General features: G+C 36.8%; 1 protein-coding gene across 2 annotated transcripts in view; it reads left to right on the forward strand.

The window, feature by feature from the left end:
• The window catches only part of LOC136039552 (uncharacterized), a 38243-nt gene that overhangs the window by 7006 nt on the left and 7209 nt on the right, over positions 1-24028 (forward strand). For both annotated transcript variants that reach the window (XM_065723389.1, XM_065723388.1), the window contains exons 2-3: positions 1392-1566; positions 11592-11810. In XM_065723389.1, the coding sequence (XP_065579461.1) occupies positions 1392-1566; positions 11592-11810 (394 nt within the window). The remainder of the gene's footprint in view (positions 1-1391; positions 1567-11591; positions 11811-24028) is intronic.

Below are 24028 nucleotides of genomic sequence, written 5' to 3' on the forward strand. Positions count from 1 at the left end.
AAAAGAATCATAATTCGTAGTGCTTTAAAATTTGAAAACAATATTAGACTACCAGCTTGTACTGTAATTCGTTAATGTGACTGCTATTCAGGGCCGTGATTTTTTATGAGGGATACTACTGCCCGCAGAACCCAGTCTACCCCACTCCCCCGAGTTGAAATTTGGCGTCTTCAAAAATCTTGTCAAAACTAAGAAAGGCCTACATAACTTGAGCATCCACAGAAACAGATCAATTTTCTTTAATATACCTTTGCCTTCATGGTGTTATACCATCTTTTACATGGTCATTTACACTTCACTCGGGAAAATTGGCTCCGACTTTGCCTCCTCCCCCCCCCTTCGGTTTCGACAATCATATGCCCCTGCTGCTATTTTCCAAATAATGACTAAATTTAGGTAGCACTCTGTTCTATGGGCTCTTCTGAAGAAAACACTATAATAACGGCACTAATTTACGGAAATATTTGGGAGGGGGATGAGTTTTTCAATATCTAGAAGGTGAGAATTTTGTTTTTGTCGATTTTTTTCCATGAAAAACAGTATTTTACACTCAAAATGCCAAAAACAAATGTTTTGTCGAAAATTAGGGGGTGATTACCTACTGGAACCCACACTCCCCCAATTGCCCCCACTGAGTAGTGGTTGAATAGTGTTCAACGGTTCACCGTTCATGGTTCAATAGTCTTGAACAGCGAATCGAACACAATTACCTTTATTTTATTAAATTTTTTCCTTCGGTAAAGGAATCGTGACCGTTTCGGGGATCTTGCTACAGGATCTTTACCGTACGAAAAAAAGGAAAAATTCCTGTTCTTACTCACAATGTGTCAATTTTACAAATTTCTTATTAGCCTCGTACAGACACCGATCCGTGCATAAACACGACATAACTAAAATAAATCAGTAAAATAAAAATAAAATAAAATAAAAATATAATAAAATAAATTATAAAAAATAAAAAAAAAATAAAATAAAAAAAAAATATATAAAATAAAAAAAAATAAAATAAAAATATAAGTAAAACTAAAATAAAATATCAGTCTTCAATCAAGCATAAATCTCCAATTTTTCAATTTAAGACGACATTAAAATATAACTGCATTTAGTTTATGTCTTTTTCATTTCGTTTTATTACCCATTGAGTTAGGACTCATCCTTAATACTCAACCGTATTGGATATTTCACTCAAATACTGACCTTGACATGATAATTATCATTAGAAGGGGACTTCGGTCATGTCCTTTCCTCCCAAATATCAAAGTTCTCCTTGTGATTTTTTATGTTTTTTTTACATATACATATTCTAGATTTGTCAAAAAATTCCTTCCCCTTGCTATAAATTCTTAAATGTACGATTGGCTTTGAACAAAAGTGTTTCTATGCCTTTTCAGTTCCCTTCTCTTCATTGCTGCCATGGCAAATGCAAGGAATCTACGAGTAATAGCAGATTCTCCTAAAGTTCTTATTCGTAGTGCCCCTCCCATCCCACATTACAGAAGCGCAGTCCATGATGTTTTCGTTAAACCGTACAACAGAGACGGGGGCCGCTATCGATTTGATCCATTTGTAAGTATTCAACTCTCTCTCTCTCTCTCTTTCTCTTTCCCTCTCTTGCTTTCTTTCTCTCTCTTTCTTTCTCTCCCTCTTTCTTTTCCTTTCTCCTCTACCCCAATTCTCATTTTGCTTCAACATCTCTTTCACTCTCTTTCTTTTTTTTTCTCTCTCTCTCTCTCTTCTCTCTCTCCTGTACTTCTCCTCTCATTTTGTTTCAACATCTTTCTCACCCTTTCTCTCTCTCTATTTCTTTCTACCTCTGTCTCTTTCACCTTTCTTCTCATTTTGTTCTTATATTTCCGTGTGATCAATTTCTACGGAATTATGTCTTTCCTTACGATTCATCTTAACACTACATTCTTATGGCTGATTTTTCGCTATATTTCCTGTATAATAAAAATAAGTCAAACAAAGCATAGAAACTTTTCGCATATAAATTCTCTGTATGTTTGTTATCGACACCAGACAATACAAGGAGTATTTGTAAATAGAAATACCCAAAGAATATGTGACATGCAAGATATTAGAGAGTATTTCAGAGAAGATATGAAAACTCTTGCATAGCATATTTCTCTTTGATAGAGAATCTTAAAATTCCTCTACACACCAAGGGTGTTTTAGTTTCAATTATCAAACTTTGAGCATTCGCTTCTTCATATCTTCCCCTTTCTTTAAAGGTCAAAGAACCTTTGGGAAAATAGTAAATGGAATGTTGTATGTGTATTTCATGATGAATAAATCTTATCTTATCTTATATCATTATTGTCGGATAAAAAACACTGTTAATTGATAACCTACTTGAAAAAATTGCCGTTGCCGCAGAAATCTCAAACAGGAAGTTTTTCACAATAAATAGCAATGAAAAGTGTATATTGTGCCGTATTGGGCTTAAGGTAAGGGCTACACATGATGGCTGAAGGCTTGTAGGTTCAATTCCCACAGATAAAGTTTTTTCGTAGCAATTTTTATGGCACTTGGTATTAACCAAGTGACATATAGCAATCACAAATTCTGTCGATCTGTCGGTCCCGGTTTTTGCTACTTTAGGCACTTCCAGGTAAACTAGGACGATGAAATTTGGCAGGCATATCAGGGACCGGACCAGATTAAATTAGAAATAGTCGTTTTCCTGATTGGACCATCTGGGGGGAAGGGAGTGGGGGGCCCGTTAATTCGGAAAGAATAGAAAAATTGAAGTATTTTTAACTTACGAACGGTTGATCAGATCTTAATGAAATTTGATGTTTGGAAGGATATCGTGTCTCAGAGCTGTTATTTAAAATCTCAACCGGATCTGGTGAAAATGGGGGGGGGGATGAGTTGGGAGGAGGAAACCTAAAATCTTGGAAAACACTAAGAGTGGAGGGATCGGGATGAAACTTGGTGGGAAAAAGAAGCACAAGTCCTAGATACATGATTGGCATAACCGGAACGGATCTGCTCTCTTTGGGGTAGTTGGGGGGGGGGGGGTTAATTCTGAAAAATTAGAAAAAATGAGGTATTTTTTACTTACGAATGGGTGATAGGATCTCAATGAAATTTGATATTTAGAAGGATATCGTGTCTCAAAGCTCTTATTTTAAATCCCGACTGGATCAGATGACATTGGAGGGAGTTTGGGGTGGGGGAACCTAAAATCATGGAAAACACTTAGATTGGAGGGATCGGGAGGAAACTTGGTGGAAAAAATTTATTTGTAACTTACGAAAGGGTGACCAGATCTTAATGAACTTTGATATTTAGAAGGAATTCATGTCTCAGAGCTCTTATTTCAAATCCCGACCAGATCTTTTGACATTGGGGGGAGCTGGAGGGGGAAATCTTGGAAAACACTTGGAGCGGAGGAATCAGGATGTAGCTTGGTGGATAGAATAAGGAAATGTCCTTGATACGTGATTGACGTAACCGTACCGGATTCGCTCTCTTTGGGGGAGTTGGGGGAAGGGTTCAGTGATTTGGCGAGTTTGGTGCTTCTGGACGTGCTAGGACGATGAAAATTGGTAGGCATGTCAGGGACCTGCACAAATTGACTTGATAGTCGTTTTTCTAGATTCGACCATCTGGGGGCTAAAGGGAGAGGAAAAATTATAAAAAATTAGGTATTTATAACTCACGAGTGGGTGATCGGATCTTAATGAATTTTGATATTTAGAAGGACATCGTGACCAACAGCTCTTATTTTAAATCCTGACCGGCCTTAAGCCTCTGATTTTCCTTTTAAATCAATCTATTGATTCTTAGAATTTTGTTAGAGCTCATACCATATGAGCTCTTGGCTCTTAGCTCTTCTTGCCTCGTCACAAGTGCCACATGAGCTCTTAGCTCTTGTTTTCTATTATAATTCCGTAAATACGCCCAAATTAAATGAGCAGAGACCATATTCTTGTTTTTGCTTTTTTTTATGAAAGGAACTAGGTTCTGTGTAACCCTTATATCCAAAGATTATGGAAAGCTGGTGAAAACTACGTGGTCGCTGATTTAACATGGATAGATAAAATAAAAATAGTAGAATTTCCACCACCGGCAGATCCAAGGGAGTCAGAGGCAATCCCAGGCCCCCGCAGTTTTATTTTCTGGTACCCTCATTCCGTGTTCTTTTTTCTTCTGATTTTCACTATTTTTTAAATAAACTGGTCAATTTGGTCCAATATTGGTGACCTTGTCACATTGCCCCCAAATTTCATCAGGCAACTCCATTAAAAAAGTGAGAAATATTAAAGAGAATTGAATAATTAGGCTATAAATCTTTTTTATAGGATCTGGGCTGATATTTCTCTGTGATATATGCTCAATTTGAATTTCTTATTTAAGAAAACTGAGTTAGCTCAACATCCAGCTAGCATAAAGTGGCTAAAAATAACCCCAACAGTTTTTTTGGGGGATCCATGGGACCGAAGGGGGGGCAGGCCCTCCCTCAGGATATTTTCTGCCAACTTTATTTCTTTTTATTTTTTTGTTTTCAATATTTTCTTAAAATAACTTTGTCAATTTGGTCAATTATTGTCACCCTTGTGAAACGGGCCTCCCCCAAGATTTTACTTATTGGAGCCCTTGTCACAGTGTCCGCCCCCAAGATTTTGCTCTTGATCCGCCCTTATAGTTTTTAGTAGACTATCTGACTCTAAGTAAGAAAAGGTGAAAGAGTTTGAAGTGATAGAACACTTTTTACAATTTAAACTGGTTGAAAAGACAAGTTTGAAGCAACTTAAGGTAAATAGCTGTTTAAAAGACTTAATATACCCAGAAACTTTGGATTGGGATATACTCCAAAACCGATTTAGAATCAACCATTGGAATGCTCAGTGAATTAGCCAGTCTAGAGGGATCAAAACCTCCAAAAATGTGAAAACTATTTAAAATCAGCATCCTTCAGTAATTTAGCTAAGTCAAATTACTGCCTCCTCCCTCTTAGGCCACTCCTCATAAATGATTTTACGGATTCCGGTACGTTTTGTTTTCAATGATACTTCTAATAAATTTTAATTGTGGCACATGATGTATTTGTTTTATGTTTCAGTGGCACCATCAAAAATTTTATTTTACTCATAAGGTAGATACCCCCAAAAACTTGAAACAAATTATGGCTTGTTCAGGGGCAGTTTTAGGGGCGGGGTAGAGTGGGCACTGCTCAGGGCGCAGAAATTTTAAAGGTGCAAAATTTCAAAAAAGTTATCTAATGGTTTTAATCACCTTGTTGTGTTTAAGCTGTGTAAGGCTCAGTGTGTTTTTTCACAGTTTTAAAAAATTTGGAAGAATAGGAAGATAGGTCTGCAAACCAAGATTACAATATTAGAAGGTACAGCGACAACAGTGGCCAAATATGACCCTGAAGCAAGGTCGTTCCGGAAAGTGGATGAAGATTTGCTAGATATTTTCCAGGGAAATTGCCTACGGTTTGTTCTGGGGTACTCGGCTGACTGACCGTATTCCAAACAGTAGGCTGTATAAAAAATTTGGTTCAATCCCGCTTTGTAGGGCTATTAAACAAAAAAAACAAGTTTTTTTTAAATGAAAGTAAGGAACGACATTAAAAATTAAAACGAACAGAAATTACTCTGTATATGAAAGGGGCTTTTCCTCCTCAACTCCCCTCTCTTTACGCTAAAGTTTGACTCTTTCTCTTAACTCTACTTTTTAAAACAGTAAAAAAAACTTTAGCGTAAAGAGCAGGGCGCTGAGGATGAAAATCCCCTTTCATATACAGAGTAATTTCTGTTCGTTTTAAGTTTTAATGTCGCTCCTTACTTTCATTTAAAAAAAAATTGTTTTTTTGTTTAATTTCTGGATGTTTTTGAATTAATGCAAGTTTTGATCTTGGCTCTCCACACATAAATAATTAAAACGAAATTTGCATATTAATTTTTTTTTGGCTAAATAGCTTTTTCATAGTTTTAATCGGAAGATTTTGAGAAAAAAAGGAGCGAGGGAGGAGGCCTAGTTGCCCTCCAATTTTTTGATTACTTAAAAAGGCATTAACTTTAAATTTTTACGAACGTTTTCATAAGTAAAAAATATACGTACCTTACGAATTAACTTACGTAGCGAACTTCAGTATTCGTATGTTTTTATTGCGTATATGAGGGGGCTCGCCCCTCGTCGATGCCTCGCTCTTTACACTAAAGCTTAAATTTTATCCCAATTCCTTAAGAATGACCCCTGAATCACAAAGGTGTAGAACAAGTAGTTGTAATTACTAAAAATACTTTAGCGTAAAGAGCAAGGTATTAAGAGGAGGTAAATCCCTCATATGCGTTATAATGTCTGTTCGTTTTCAGTTTTAATGCTGCTCTTCACTTTCAGTAGAAAAATTTTTTCATATTTATTTTTTCATTGTTTTTTTAAATAATGCTAGAAAATCCTGCGCCCCCTCCATTGAAAGTCTCTTCCGCCATGAGAAGCTCCTCCATGGAAAGATCCTCCCACGTAACCCCTCCCATCAACTCTCCCCCAACCAAAAAAATCCCCCTGAAAACGTCGTACACTTCCCAGTAACCATTACTATATGTAAACACAGGTCAAAGTTTGTAACTTGCAGCCCCTTCCACGGGGACTGCGGGGGAGTAAGTCGTCCCCAAAGACATAGTTATTAGTTTTTTCGACTATAGTGAATAAAATGGCTATCTCAGAATTTTGATCCGGTGACTTTTGAGAAAAAATGAGCGTGAGAGGCGCCCTCCAATTTTTTTGGTCACTTAAAAGGGCACTAGAACTTTTAATTTCCGTTAGAACGAGCCCTTTTGCGACATTCTAGAACCACTGAGTCGATACGATCACCCGTGGGAAAAAAAAATAAATAAAAAATAAACACGCATCCGTCATTGGTCTTCTGGCAAAAAATGCGAAATTCCACATTTTTGTAGATAGGGGCTTGAAAGCTCTAAAATAGGGTTTTCTAATACGCTGAATCTGATGGTGTGATTTTCGTTAAGATCGTGTGACTTTTAGAGGGTGTTTCCCCCTATTTTCTAAAATGAGGCAAATTTTCTCAGGCTCGTAACTTTTGATGGGTAAGACTAATCTTGACGAAACTTATATATTTAAAATCAGCATTAAAATGCGATTCTTTTGATGTAACTATTGGTATCAAAATTCCATTTTTTAGTGTTTTGGTTACTATTGAGCCGGGTCGCTCCTTACTACAGCTCGTTACCACGAACTGTTTGATAATGAAAGAAAGGTTGAGATGGTTATGGCACGGTCTGCGGATGAAGGCTAGACGGAAAGCAGGTCGTCCTCGTCTGGGGTGTGAAGATGCCATAAAGAAAGATTTAAAGGAAATGGGAACTTCCTGGTAGGATGTAAAGAGGGAGGCTTTGAATAGATGGGGATGAAGCAGCAACGTGCGTAGATGTGTTGGCCTCAGGCGGCTTGGTGCTGCGGTGAATTGTCGTTAGTAGTAGTAGTAGTCTTAATAGTTTTATTCAAATGAGGTAAAGGGCTCAGTTGGCAGTAATTATAAGCAAATTGAATCTGAAATTTTGATTATCCCATGTTTTGATCACCATTTCTTGAAAATATTAGTAAGTTGACCGAATTAAATCAATTCAAAATTAAATTTTAAGCAAAAAGTAAGCAGAATAAATTAAAGAATTAGAAGTAATTAATTGGCATGAGATAATTAATAATTTTGTAAAAGCTAAAGTAAGTAAAGTAAGATTTAAATAAACACAAAAAATTTTAATCAATGAAAATTTGGTAAAACTTGGCCTGCAAAATTTTGGGAGACAAGGGGGGGGGGTGCCAATCAAGATTTAGCCCCGAGTGTAAAAGACTTAAGAACCATCGCTAGGTTAGTTTGCAGTTGGGATCATGCTAAATTTTAGAATATAAGAGTGAAATCAAAGATGAAAAGTAGCGAGAATCTAACGTCTATTATTGTTTTATCTCGATTTATGGGGCTAGATGGTTTTTGGTCCTAAATTGAGCTTGCTTTAAGGGGTCATCCCTGTCTAACTCACTAGCCTCTATGTGTTTCTTTCAGATTCAAAAAATTTAAACTGGTCAGAACTTTATTTTGTTATCATTTTATCTTTTTTAGTGGTACCATAGAATTTTCCTAACTCGCAGCTGGCAGGGGACCAATAAAACAAAATCCTGGCTTGCATAAATGAATCTTATGTTAATTCTACAGCTCCGTGTTTCATATGAACTTTACCAAAAGTTCGTGACAACTCACTGGTTAATCGAATTTGAGAATCAAATAGCATAATTAATTCTTTGAAATATTGTTCGGTGTTTTGCTTGGCTATGCATGTGGAAAAGTGCTTTGGCTAAAAATTTTGGCACATGTTTGCTACAATTTGATCTTATATAATATAATATTTAACAGAAGTTCATGACAACGCACTGATTAATCGAATTCAAGAATTAAATATTATAATCAATTCTTTAATATTGTCCGATGATTTGCTTGGCTATGCATGTGGAAAAGTGCTTTGGCTAAAAAGTTTGGCATACGTTTACCACAATTTGATCTTATATAATATATTAGCCAGATGACCGGAAAAAAAACGCCTAAATATAACCTTTGAACAATTGCATGTTACATAACGATATATATGAAACATCACAAAGAGCCTTGCCAATGTTGACATTAAGTAATGCGAGTGTTTTCTCTCTCATTTGGCCTTATGTTAAAAACAAATCTGAGTATTCATTTTTTGTTTTAGCATGGTTCAGTGTAGGCACATATACAGGAGCTTGTTGCCAGGGGGGTAAGGGGAGGCAGCCGCAAAAAGCACAAGACAGACGAATTATATGGAAGTTTTTGTGATGAGTGGACACATAATTATGAAAGAATTTAATTTTTTATATAGACCATACCCCTTAACCCTCACCCCGGGGTCTGTACCTTACTTTAAAAAACAAAACAAAAAATGATGTTCTCAAACCAAATGCCAAAGCAACGTTATTGTAGCTTTTAAGAAAAAGCTCTATCAAGTTCTAGGATAATTCCCTTAGAGCCCAAAAAAAGAAAAAAAAAGTTCCATCCATATGTGAATCCAGCCCTAAATGTTTCGTCTTCTAACTCTATATACCCATTCAAAACCTCTGGATACTAGTGATACCCAGGTTATAGGTCTATAGTTTCAAAGCAATACATTTTAGGTCAAAATAATCAACTTTCGACCCCTAATTTTATGCCTCTTCCCAGCAATTTTCTGGGGAGAGGGGTCAGATAGTCCTTTGGTGGTATTGCCCATTTTTCCCCAGTCTCAAGTCTTGTTTCCTGTCCAACGAGTCTAGATCGCCACTTTTTTATTGAAAGTAGATATTCGAAATAACAACTAAAGGGTATCTGCCAGAATATTTCCTGGGAGTGGGGTCAAATTTAAAAAAAATTGGTGCAAATTTAGCTAGATGACTTAAACATTTGGAACAGGCCAGACACCGTTATGTTTTATTTTTATCTTAATTTCACATAACTGGGCCCTCCTGATTATATTTTAAGCTTCGAGTGGGAGGAGACACATAATTGGTCTGATTCCCCTGCAAGGATCAAGAGAGCCCATGAAAATGGGCTCTCTTGAAACTTTATGTTTTATATTTATATTTTATATTTTGGAAAATATTTATCTTTCCAAAGTCTTCAGAACCCATCAAGCAAGCAATACTCTTAAAAGTACAAACAGCTTAGATACGGTTTTGAGATAATCGATATCTAAGAAAACGCAAAACATGACTGAAAGATTGGGAAAGCCATGTTAAATCATGTTCAGGAATGGCTCACAAATGGAGATGTCACTCCCGTCCAACCCTCCTATTGCTAGAGCTTTAGCTTTCTCCAATTTAGAATTGCGCCTTCGGGACCTGGAGATTCAAGTATGGCTAACTGGTATAGAAAAATATAGTACCCTCTCTTTTAATAGCCAGATTAAAGTAGTGTCTGGTAGGCAATTTCATTTGAAACTGGACCTATGGAGCAGAGCCCTGATTCCAAACGGGGGGATACTGCATACCACCGTGTAAAGGATACTGGGTGTCACATAAAAAGGATGGATTGTGAGGTGTTTGTGTTTGCTCTTTTTGTGGTGAATGGGGGGTCTTTTTGATGGGCTGGAACATTTTCTGTGTAAATGCCAAAATTTGATGAATTTAAGAAGTAAATTCTTTTAGGGGATATACTCCACTCTACTCCCAGGCATTTTAGGGACTATGAGATACCTAATTATTGCGGAAAGAGGTTTTACAGGGAAAAGCGTGGAGATGTTGAAGACAATGATTTAAATTTGTTGAATGTTGTATTTTCGTGCTTTTTCTAGAGTTTATGGCCACTTCATTTTAAATAAACCATATATATATATATATATATATATATATATATATATATATATATATATATATATATATATAGTAGTGATAAGCATAGTAATAGCAATAAGTATAGTACAAAGTGTACTAGTTATAATATATTTATTATGTTGATGCTTGTTATATTGAGTCCAGTAGTTCACAAGCCCTTAAATACCAGCCACTGTGATAATCTACCAACAAATGTGAACTTTCTAATTATTGCATTCTCGTGAATCAAACTTGTTCGATCACTTGAGACATTTCTCTAAAATTTCCCTAAACCATCACTAGTTGAAAAAGGTGTAGCTTGTGTATATTCATGACGCTGTGTGGATGGGAAGGGTCTTGCCACAAGTCCCTGCTTTTGGTCTCCCAATAATATTCCTTAAATAATTCCTGAAAGATCATAAGTATAAACAGGTTCAGTTGTAAATTTGGTAGCGAGAGGACGGGAGTTAGGGTTCTGTTTCCAAAGCTATGAAACAATTTGGATTTTAATTTTCCAACAAACTTGAAGATGGTCGGGACAATCCAGACTAGCCAGAAGAGGATGTTAGGCTAGGCTTTGCCAGTGCCTTTTCCAGCAAAATGAATGCCTTCCAGGGCTTTTGGCAACTCCTTTCGCTGCTTTTGCTTCAACTCCAGCCTTTGGGCATCACTTTGGTGAAATGTTGCTCTGAAATTTTGCCTTAACGAATGAAACCTTTCTTCATTCGGGTATTTAGCCCTCGCAACTGACTGTTCACTTTGCTTGATTGTTTGGCCTCTGCAAATGGAACCCCATTTCATTCGAGTCTTCAGCTGTTACGCTGCACAATTCCAAGACTTTATATTCAGTACATTGAAGTGCTGCAGCATATGAAGTGCTTTGAACATTACTCAGCACATTGAAGCTCAGCACATTGAAGACTTTATATTCAGCACATGAACTTTATATTCAGCACATTGAAGATCATATAGTGGATTGATAATGACTAATATTTGATAACTAATTAACTATTTCTAAGTGACTATTGATTTTTAGATATAATGATATATGCTTATGCTGAAATGGCTATACTTCTTGAATGTTGATATACTTTTATCTAGTTTCGTTTTCTTTATTTTGAATTGTCTATTTGAATTTTTTAAATAGTTACATTTGTTTCGTAGAGCAAAGTATGTACTAAGTTGACATACTATTTCATTTATTTTGAAAGCCTCTGTAAAATGTTATTTTTATTAATCAGTTTATTTCCCAACAGTCTCACCAGGAGCCTAAAGCTGCAATTGCAAAACTAACCGGCAACGCAGGTGTAGAGGGAGTTATTAGGATAGAACAATCGTTACCTCCATCAGGTCCAATACGAATCTTTGGAAACATTACTGGGCTAAGACCAGGGCCACATGGATTCCACATCCACCAGAAAGGAGACATTACCGGCGGATGTGGGTCAACGGGGTCTCATTACAACCCTGCAAAGGTTAGTACTTTTAGATATCATGGCTACTAAAAGAGACTGAACAGGACAGTACGTAGGGGGGGGGGCATTTGGTAGCGTGCAAATATCAAGAACAATCGATAGTACATCAGGTTCGAAAGTACTATCAAGAAAGATTCCTATAAAAAAAATTGCATATCAATTGGTTGAAATATGGGATCCATAGGGAAAATTCTGGCACCCCTCCAGTGTCTTGAACGCTTTTTGGCTCTTACAATCGGAAATTCAGCTCTCCTTCTAGATACCCTGAAATTGATTTTTTATGCATCTTCACGATTTTCAAATTAAATTTTCTTAACCAATAAATTAAAGTAAATCGTTAAAAATCGGAGTAAATGGTAATCAAAAGTAAACTTATGAACAAAATTCTTCGAACAAGAGATATGTTTGCAATTCTGGTTAATGTCATGCTGTAATTTATAATGTGTTTTGGAAACTTTAAATGGAACACAAGGTCTATTGGAATTTACGATGCTTGTCTTCTGGAGTATGGAAAGTGGTATATTCGTTTTATCGTATCGTGAATGACCGAGTTTTAGCAGAATATGGAATAGCGAGACTCTAAAGACCTAAATTCAACGGACCTTAGAGATTATTTATACACGGATTTCTGAGCGCATTAAAGAAGTTCCTCTTGTGCCATGCTTCTGTAAAGTTCTTCTCTTGTGTTTAAACCATGTATATAGACTTTGTGGAAGAAATGAATGGTTTATAATGAGGAGAATCTTTTTCTACCTCCTCCCACGTGAGCCCTTAGCTCTGACCAATCCGGCTACACGCTAGCCCATAAAGCCGTCCTGGCTAAGTGGTTGGCGCGCTGGTGTGGGAATTCTTTGTCCAAGGGGCATGGGTTCAATCCCAGTTGTGACCAGTTATTTAGTTTGGGACGGGTGTCAGTTGTGTGACTCTGTAAACTCAGCCAGTGTCGACCCAGCTCTAAATGGGAACCTGGAGAAATCTAGGACGGTAAGCAGGAAGGGTGTGTGAAAGCACAGGATGGTTGGCCCCCAGCCCCCCATTGCACTTCCTGGTTGAAGAGCCATGAAACAGAGATCAGCACCACCGGTTTGAACCTTAAGGGTCTAGTACCGTCTTGCTTACTTACTTACCCGCACACGCATCCCAATATTAGATGCTTATTAATATAAATTAATTATTAATAATTAATTATTATTAATGTATGAGGCTCTTCTCATACATTCCGTTTAGAGTTCCTTGATTCCGCTGCGCTAAAATCTGCCATCGCTACAGGTCTGCGCTTGGGTTACGAGTCTTTTAAAATATCGGAATACAAAGAATTGCCCAGACGGTGTCTTAGATGCCAAAGTATCCATCATTCGTTAGCTCACTGCCCATGTGCCCGAATGAGATGAAGTTCTCTAAATGTTCTGGATGCCATTCCAATACTAAAGACAATCCTTGCTCAGAGGCTCCAAAATGTGCCAACTGCGGCGAAGCTCATGTTTCCTATAGTATGAATTGCCCAGTGATCAAACGCGCTCTGAACTCTGCTCCAAAATGAAACAAGCCACTATTTTTGGTTTTGCTTCTCTCAATATTAACGGCACAAAAGACAAAGACTTGTTAATTAATGAATTATTAGTCCATGACATAGTGTTCTTGCAAGAACATCTTTTGACCAAATCAAACGTTTCTAGCCTGAAGCGAACTTCTGTCCACCATTTTTTTTCGCAAGAAGCCAAGAAAACTAGAGGCCGCCCTTCCGGTGGCCTAGCATTTTTTTCCGTTACCCATCAAAGCCCTCTGTGGTTCATTGTGATGATAACATCTTAGCGATTCAATGTGATAGTACCGCCTTTATAAACGTTTACTTACCTTGTGATCGACGTTCTATAGCATCGTTTTGCTCCAGTTTAAAGTCTCTACTCGAAAGTCTACGTTTGAAAGACCTAAATTGGGTTTTAGCTGGTGACCTTAACTGTGACATTCTTGGTACCTCCGATAGATCAATCCTCTTGCTAGAATCACTTCCTAGCATATATCACGTCGCAGTTAAGAGCCTTCCATTCACGTATATTCATAACAGAGGCTGTTCAAAATCGAACCTGGATCACGTGATCTCTTCCAGTTCCAGCTTAATATCATCGATTGTCAGGTTGGACGAAGAGAAGATTGATGACGATTACCTTATCCTTAGCTGTAATTTGTCCTGTGAGCTATCTGGCAAAACACTTTCGGCTCAGCCGAAGTGGCATACGAAGTTGAACTGGGATCGTGCTAATGTCCCACTATACCTTGCTACGCTAACTGCTTTACTGTCGACCATAAAAGTGCCATATCACCTGCTGCAAACGTCAGTTTCCTCGCCTTCAAGTAGAGTTGACCTAAATTGCTATTTTTATCAAATTTTCCATTGCCTTAAATCAGCTTCCAAAGCTGCAGTGCCTGTGGATAAAGTTAGGATTGGTACAAGAAAGCCTAATTGGAACGTTGATCCTGAAGTAAAAGGTGCTAAGCAAAAAGCCACAATTTTGGCTACGTATTTGGATATCATGTGACCGACCATCGTCCGGAGCTGTTTTCTCTGTGAAAAAAAAGTGTAAACTTGAATATAAGGCCATTCTGAAGAGAACACACTTGAATGCATGGCCAGACCCCACCGATAAGGCCTCCTGGAATAAGGTTATTAATAGTGAGAAATGTTCCCCATCTACCCTATCTTGTCTCCAGCTAGCTAATTTTGTAGATCATTATAAGCGTGTGTTCAGTGTATTTAATAGTTTTCTTCAGTCTTTTTATTATAAGTTGCTTAAACCGCTTTTACCATATCGTATCCTGCAGGCTCATGTCCAGCCTGTAGCAATATCTGAAATTAGCCGGGCTTTAAGAAAAATTAAGCGTTCGAATAGCCTTGATGGCGACGGCCTTTCTTACCGATTTTTCGCTTATGATTGTCCTGCTCTACTTAACCATCTACAATTATTTTTCCAGTCTTGCTTAGCACACTCGCTTGTTCCTGATAGTTTCCTTTGTGGCCGTGTAACGTCTATTCAAAAGCGAGGCAAGGACCCCACGTCATGTGTGAATTATCGTCCCATTACAGTATCGTGTTTCGGTTGCTCCCATGCACATCATGTTTTAAGCCGACTCATTAAAGATACCGTAAAAACTAAAATGTCTTTATACTGTCTTACTGTTGATATTTCTGGAGCTTTCGACAATATTGTGCACTCTCAGGCTCTATTTTCTCTTGCGTCTTCAGGTGTTAATCCTTCCCTACTAAGTTTATTGTCTTCTTGGTATTCAAAGTCTAAAATTCAAGTTACCTGGAATGGCCAAATATCTGACCCGTTAGAAATTAATAAGGGAGTTCGGCAAGGTGCCGTATTGTCTCGTAGTATATTTAAATGCGTGCTTACATCGTGCCTGCGTCCCCTTAGAAGTTCTGTTTTTACGGTAATATTGGTTTGTCTTCTGTTGCATGTGCAGATGACGTTCTTTTTGTTGCCCGGACTCGCCGTGGATTGCTTTCTAATTTTACTATATTAACCAATGAACTATCTAGATTGGACTGTCAGTTAATGCGTCTAAATACGAGTTTATTTGTTTTAATAGCCCTTATGCGGTCGCTCCATTCGTTACTGGGACTGCAGTTCTACCATGTTCTTCTTTAGTTAGTTGGCTTGGTCTGTGTTTCGGCCCAACACTTTCCACTACCTGTTCATCCCTGGTGAATCAAGCCGTGAAAAACCTATGCGTCGCTTACGGAAAAATATCCCCAAACAAAAGCCGTTACAACCGCAACGGTTTGTGTGTGATTTATAACGCTTATCGCGCCCCTGTGCTTTTGTTTTTATCAGGCATGGCTCATCTGTTTCGCAAGAAAGATCGACGTACTCTACGTACGGCTTATTTTAGATATTGCAAATTCCTCCTCCGACTTCCTAGATGGCACCGAAACAAAAAAAATAATTGCTCGGTTTGGTTTAATTGATGTGCCTTCTCGGATTTGGTCTTCCAGTGATGATTTATGTAAAAAGACTATCAACTTCATTCACGTTTATGACCCTCTGCTGCCTTTTTTCCATATTGATACTGGTTAATTAGTCCATGTTGTCTTTTGTTAGTTTGAATTTTTTTTTTCTTCGCTGTTTATTGTTTTTGTTTTTGTTTATTTATAATACTCCGTACTTTGTTTTTTTTATACTTTTAGGGGTAATAAAGTTCATTCATTCATTCATTCAAACCTAGACATCACCAGAAAGGAGTAGTTAAGGTTTATACAAAACTTAAAATCCACAGCTAAGGCAATTAAAGTTAAAGCAGAGTCAAGTTAAAACACTTAAAACTATTAATGCAATTAAGCCGATCATATATTTGAGACGGGTATCCGGTCTTCAATTTTTGCAATAGATATCTGGGTATAACGTAAATGGTATTATTCGGTACTGACTTTTACTAAGAAAAAGAAAACGATGCTTTCAGTGCCTTTCAAGAAAAGAATCGGAACTGTTTGTTTAATCAGAAATTACCGAAATAAGTGAACTAGAAAAAAAATTATCAATACAAATTTTTTACAATTACCCAACAAAGATTTTATTTGAAAAGGTACATCTCCTGAAGTCTTAGAATTGGCTTGTCTTTTCTACCTAATTTCCTAACTTCGTTTGCCAAGGCCCCGTAAGCAACAACTGCTAATCCTTACAAAATTCAACTGAGATCAACTAGACCCTTCTTATGGAACCATCCGTTAACTGTCATCCATCAACCAACAAAGATGTAACCGAATCCGTCAAGGAAATACAATCAAGCACGGACACCAGAAACCATAACAGTAGATCTTGACCGAATTTTGCAGAATGAATTCCATCAGTATGACTGGTAATTGGAATGATGAAAGTGGATGTGTGTGGCCGAGGATGAATCAGGTGCAGACTAATGAATCCAAAGTTTTATTCGGAAAAGTATTTTAAAAATCAAGTAGAGACTCTCCCTAGCTACATAACCTAGTCTAACCCACCTCTTACCACACACTCTAGGCTTTGAGCATATTTAGGACTGTATTTGTTGAAGGGACCCGGGGGTACTGTGCACTTATACGAATTGTTGGTATACTGCTCTTCATCACCCAGGCTTCAATGTTAGTAATGCACCCTAACATCTCTATTTAATTTTGCATGTTTTTGTCGAAGTTTATGTCTCCTAGTCAATATTTATTCCATTTCTTGGGGTCTTATTGAGCTGACATTTTACATACCTGCTCTGTAACGTTGTATTGTATGCACTATCTTATTCTATATAAAAGTTATATATTCCATACTACTTCATTGACTACATTATTCATTAAATTTGGTTGACACTTAACAGTCTATTTTGATTAATGACAAAATATTCTTCCGTCCCCTTCCTTGAAGAGGGCAGCTTTGTCATAGATCATTGAAAAGCAAAGCTAAAAATTTAGTTGACACCTCTCGTCGTGTTCAATTGAGGAGGAGCTTTATCTCTCGGTAGATTTCCCAATGAAAACGAATTATCTGTATAAAGCAAATGACATAGTTATTGTGCATTTGAAAGAGAGGAGGGCGTGGTCTCATGATATCATAAATACGTTTTCCAGGAAGTTAGAGTAACAATGGTCTTAAAATTCCTTGAATATTTATAAAAAATAAACTTTATAAAAACGTTTTTAAGACCAGATACGATAAAAGTAAGTTTTTCCCGTGGTATAAGAACAACTTGTAAATTTCGATATGCTGAGACTGTTTGGCGGTCCTGACATAACCATTCTTTGGTATATCTCTATGTTCAAAGTTCAAACTGAAGGTTTTCTGTTCTTTTGTTCACATTGAAGGACTACTATGTAGCTAATATTATTGAATAGTTATAACTAAGCCATAAAATAAAATGTCATTGACTCATGTCAATAAATGTCATAAATACATATATTATAAAATATGTTTTTAAATACTATAATGTTAGTCAAAAAATAATAATAACGTCATCATAAATGTGTTATAAAGTATGCCGTACCCGCCTATGTTCGGATTCTTAGCCTTACAAATTTCTATTTTTCCGGTTAGCTAGAGAATTAAAATGTTTTTTGTCCATTTAGATATAATGGTGTTTTGAAAAAAAGGTTCTTTCTTATATTTTTACCGAAAATACTTATGATTCAGAGACCAGGATTGGCAAATAAGGATGGAGATGGGCCACAGGAAGCTTCCTTTAAAAAAGCGTTAGGTTACAGCCTTAAAAATTTTTTTTTAGATAAATCCAAATTTCAAATATGGCATGAGCTCCACTTCCTTTCGTATGGCACATAGTTGTAAGCATCATCATTTTGGAGAGATTCGTTTTCATTTGGTATTTTACGAATAAACACGGCAAATAAATCATCGAATAGAAAATCCCGTTTTCCTATATGTGTTGAAAAAAAAACAGTTTCCTCGGAGTCTCATTGGTTGATTTGCCTTCCCTTTTGTCCGTAACATACCCAATGCAAATATAACTTGAGCGTAACATCTTTCCTATTTGCAGATAAAAATAAAAAAAGTTTTTTTATGATGAAAGTAAAGAGAGAAGGTGAAACTTACAACGAACAAAAATTCATGCTTCACAGTTTACGCAACATTTATCTATCACTACTACTAACAATTAACCGCAGGAACAATCCACCTAAGGCCAACATAGCTACGCCTACTCCTCATCCATTCCAATCTACTCAAAACCTCCCTCTTTACTCAGAAATTTCCCATTTCCCTCAAGTATTTCCTTACGACATCCTCCCACCCCAACTGAAGACAACCTGCTTTTCGTTTAACCCTAGACATTTGGCCAAAAAGGATAATCTTTGGAAATCCGTCATCCTTTATCCGTAGAAAGGGCTCTAGCCATATCAATCTTTCTCTCATTATTGCCCTAGACAGCGAGATTGGACCAGATTTTTCATAGAGCCTACTGTTTGAAATACGGCCAGTCAACCGGGTCATCCGGGTACTTTTATCGTATCTGGTGTTAAAAGCGTTTTTATGGCACTTGGTATTAACCAAGTGACATATAGCGATCGCAAATTCTGTCTGTCTGTCTGTCTCTCTGTCGGTCTGTCTGTCTGTCTGTCTGTCCCGGTTTTGCTACTTCAGGCAAGCTAGGACGATGAAACTTGCAGGCTTATCAAGTATTTTTAATTTACGAAAGAGTGATCGGATCTTAATGGAATTTAAAATTTGGAAGGATGTCATGTCTCAGAGCTCTTATTTTAAATCCCGACTGGATTCGGTGACAATGGGGGGAATTGAGGGGGGGACCTAAGATCTTGGAAGACGCTTAGAGTGGAGGAATCGGGATGAAACTTGGTGGTAAAAATAAGCACAAGTCCTAGATACGTGAATGACATAACCGGGACAGATCCGCTCTCTTTGGGAGAGTGGGGGGGGGGTTAATTCTGAACAAATTAGAAAAATGAGGTATTTTTAACTTACGAAGGAGTGATCAGATCTTAATGAAATTTGATGTTTGGAAGGATACCATGTCTCAGAGCTCTTATATTAAATTTCAACCTTATCCGGTGAAGGGGATATTTGGGGGGGGGGGTAACCTAAACTTTTGGAAAATACTTACAGTGGAGGGATCGGGATGAAACTTGGTGGGAAGAATAAGCACAAGCTATAGATACGAGACTGACATAATTGGTATGGTTACGTTCTCTTTGTGGGAGCTGGGGGTTGTTAATTTGGAAAAATTAGAAAAATCGAGGTATTTTTAACTTAAGAATGGGTGACCGGATCTTAATGAAATTTGATATTTAGAAGGAACCCATGTCTCAGAGCTATTATTTCAAATTCCGACCAGATCTGTTGACATTGGGGGGGAGCTGAAGGGGGAAACCAGAAATCTTGGAAAATGCTTATAAGCGTCGTAGATACGTGACTGACGTAACCGGACTGGATCCGCTATCTTTGGGGGAGTTAGATGGTGGGGTTCAGTGCTTTGGCGAGTTTGGTGCTTCTGGACGTGCTAGGACGATGAAAATTGGTAGGCGTGTCAGGGAGCTGTAAAAATTGACTTGATAAAGTCGTTTTCCCCGATTCCAACATCTGGGGGGGGGGCTGAAGGAAGAGGAAAAATTAGAAAAATTGAGGTATTTTTAACTTGCGAGTGGGTGATCGGATCTTAATGAAGTTTGATATTTAGAAGGACCTCGTGACTCAGAGCTCTTATTTCAAATTCCGACCGGCATTAAGCCTCTAATTTTCCTTTTAAAGCAATCTACTGATTCTTAGAATTTTGCTAGAGCTCATACCATGTGAGCTCTTGGCTCTTCCGACCTCGTCACGAGTGCCATATAAGCTCTTAGCTCTTGTTATAAAGTGTATTTTATAAATACTGAAGGCCATTTTAAGACCCTTGTTTATTTAAGCCTAGGGCTTCGGAAAGCGTATTTATAATACCATGAGACAACACCTTCCTCTCTTTCAAATGCACAATAACTATGTCAGTTGCTTTATACAGATAATTCGTTTTCATTGGGAAATCTACCGAGAGATAAAGCTCCTCCTCAATTGAACACGACAAGAGGTGACAGCTAAATTTCTAGCTTTGCTTTTCAAGGATCTATGACAAAGCTGACCTCTTCAAGGAAGGGGACGCAAGAATATTTTGCTGTTAATCAAAATAGGCTGTTAAGTGTCAGCAAAATTTAATGAATAATTTAGTCAATGGAGTATTATGGAATATATAACTTTTATATAGAACAAGATAGTGTATACAACATTGCAGAGCAGGTATGTAAAATGTCAGCTCAATCAGACCCCAAGAAATGGAATAAATATTGAATAACAGACATAAACTTCGACAAAAAAATGCGAAATTAAATAAAGATGTTAGGGTGCGTTACTCACATTGAAGGCTGGGTGATGAAGAGCAGTATACCTACAATTCATATAAGTGCGCAGTACCCTCGGGGTCTCTTCAACAAATACAAGCGCTTAGTACACCCGGGGTCTCCTCAAGGAATACAAGCGCACAGTGCCCCATCATTCTTACGACACACATGGCGTTATCTCTGCTTCTGGTGATAAGAATATTTCCAAGAAACATTGCATGGCAAGTTTATTTTCTCGCTGAAACAATTTTATCGGTTCTAATATTTAACAAGTGAGTAGTTTTACACTGTTGCAAGTTGAAGGAGTTGACAGTGGTGAAAAGAAGACAATAACCCCCAATATAGCAGTTGAAATCAGAAGGGATTATGGACTAACATTTGATTGGGATGAGACGTTCGTAGATATGTTATATCATTGAGTATCCTCCCATCACTCTAAACCTAAAAAAATCTAAAACTTCTCATTAACAATCCAATGTACCCCCCTCCAAAGTTTTTACGATCCCTCTCTATATAAACCTTAAATACCCCAGGGTGTAACTTACAACCCTTACTCTGAGGGCTTTGGGATGGTTGTCATCTTCAAATACATAATTTGAGGAGGGGGGCTAGTTGCCGTTCAATCACTTTTTCAATTACTTCATTTACCGTTCAATTACTTCAGTATGAAAAGACATTGAATAGCAGAAAAAGCAGAAAACTAGTAATTGCAAAGTATTTGTATATATTTTGACAAGAGATTACAACAATTCAAAAACCCTAAAAAGTAAAATGAAAATTTGAAGCTTAGTAGAAATCGCTGTTACAAATTGGACTTGCTTTAATAACCAAATATCTTTGAAAAGAAACAGTATGAAAAGAGATTAAACTACGTAAAGAGCAAAAAATTGGTAATTACAAAACAACAAGGAACATGTGTTTCTTTTTAAGTTCCCTAAAGTTTCTTTTTAAGTTCCCTAAAGTTTCTTTTTAAGTTCCCTAAAGTTTCTATTTAAGTTCCCTAAAGTTTCTTTTTAAGTTCCCTAAAGTTTCTTTTTAAGGTTGTAATAATTTTTTATTACAAATTATTCGTCAAGCACTACAGATATCCTAAAACGGTGTCCTTGATATTTATTTTCCACTTCATACACATGATGTCGTGAGGTAATCTGTGAATCCGTGCGATTTGAAAAAATAAATTCTTCTTCATCTGCGACTTTTTTAACATTAGACAAATTCAGCTACCTCACAATTTGATTATTTTTAAGGTAGAACCGTTGCAAATTACTAATCGTGCAAGGTTTATGCTCCAAATAACGTATTTGTTATTCATTTTCTGTACTCCTAACATTAATCCTAATTATAACTTTAACTTTAACTAGTTATAACTTTCGGTACTCCTAATGTTAAAGAGGTTTCTGACCTAACGTTTTACGAAAGAGAAAAAGAGAGGTTAAATGGTTTTCCTTTAATTCCATGGTAAAAAGCGTGCTTTAATTTCATTGGTTGACCTTTTAAGACACAACCGTTACAAATTACTAGTCGTGTAACATTTATGCCCCAAATAACGTCCTTAGTATTCATTTTCTGTTTGGTACCGCTAACATTGAAGAAGTTTCTAAAATAAAGTTTTACCAGAAAAAAAAGAGAGGTTGAGAGAGGTTTCCTGAAATTCCATGGTAAAAAGTGTACTTTCATTTTATGGTTAACATCTCTGCCGTGTTTCGGTTTACCAATCACATTATGACTGGTTGAAGTTAACATTATAACTGATCGGTTATTCTTTGCGAAAATTTAAGTCAGTAGAAAAAACGAAAAGCTTTTGAGCTTTTTTTAAAGCAGTCTTAACAGTCTGATGAAGCAATTTGGTAAAATTCACTGTTGTGGTTTTTGGACTCGTAATTTAAGCGGTATTTTTTGGCTGATGTTTCTTTTTCAAATAAGTCCCTCTTCTCTCTTTTCGGGGGTGCAAACATCTTTAAACTACAAAACTAATTACTATATTTATGTAACACCTACACTAAAAAAAAAAACAAATTTATAAGCATTACCAATCCTTAAATTTGCTAGAAACTAAACAGATTTACTTTTGGGCATTTTTCAGCCAATTACCATTAACAAACATTTGGCCCAGTATTTTTATAGGGGTGTCCTTTTGTGAAGGGGCACCTTTTCTAAGGTGGGAACAGAATTACTAAGAGTAGGCAAGAAACACTGACGCTAAGCCATCTAGGCTTCATTTAGTTTTTCAAAAAGCAAATATCGGTAGCTATTCTTCATGTAAAGCATTTTGAGTTCTGACAAAACAGGGCATGATATTAGAAAACAGGCCATGGTATTAGAATCGGTTCTGATAAGAGTCGAATTATGATTAAAGTCACCTTTTATATTTAAAAAAAGTCTTTATTTTGATGAACATTTGTTTTCTTCTATGTTGGATCAAAACCGAAAAAACATTTTTTCCCTTTTCGGAAATTTTATCTTTAATTTGAATTTGTTTCCTATATGTGCACTGGTAAAATATGTACAATTGGTATTTGTTTAAGATTCAGAGGAATCTTTTATTGTAGAAATTTAGCGAGTAATTTGCTTTGGTAAATCCTCAAAAATATGCTTGGTGCTAGACTGGGATTAAATGTAAAAAGCAAAGCTTAAAATTAAAAGTAGCAAACTCAAAATTAATTAAATTAAAATTTTAATTAATTTTAATTAAAATTAAATAAAAATTAAAATTAAATTCAAACAAACTGAAAGTAACTGTTAGGGTAATCTATTATGATGAGATGGCGATCTCGAGACAAATTCTATTAAAACCAGACAAACTTACTCTCTATCAGACACCAGCCCGAATCCCGATATTGACGGAAATTACCAGTAAATTTTGCAGCGCTAGAGAAATTGTTTGCCGAAAAGGCAGAGGGATGTCACATGAAAGGGGTTTTTCAGCCCAAATTTCCTGGGACACTTCATAAAAATCGTAGGAGCAGGGATTAGAGAGGAAAGCCCGTTCCTTAAAATTCCGCTGTTAATTGGACAGACCTGTCAGACTTTTGTTAAAGTCTGTTCGTGATGAGATTTTACTAATTCCAAGATTTGTCTAACGCTAATTAGACCAATCAGATTTCTCATAGAACTTCCTGATTGGCTGAAAAATACAATGAAAAAACTCTGATTGGGCCAAACAAGCACTAGTTAATTCTCAGCGTTAGTAAAGCCATATTATGAATGGGCCTTTAGCAACCTCACTCGCCATTTTTGCTTCACAGAATATACCTTCCTCAATCGAAAACCCACCTAAATGGGTCCCTGCTGCTATAAACTGCCTTATAGTGTAGTCCCTCCAAATGGTATTTCTGGTATTTCTAATCCACTTAATACA

This window comes from Artemia franciscana, chromosome 19 (genome assembly GCF_032884065.1).
Source record: "Artemia franciscana chromosome 19, ASM3288406v1, whole genome shotgun sequence".
Lineage (NCBI taxonomy): Eukaryota > Metazoa > Arthropoda > Branchiopoda > Anostraca > Artemiidae > Artemia > Artemia franciscana.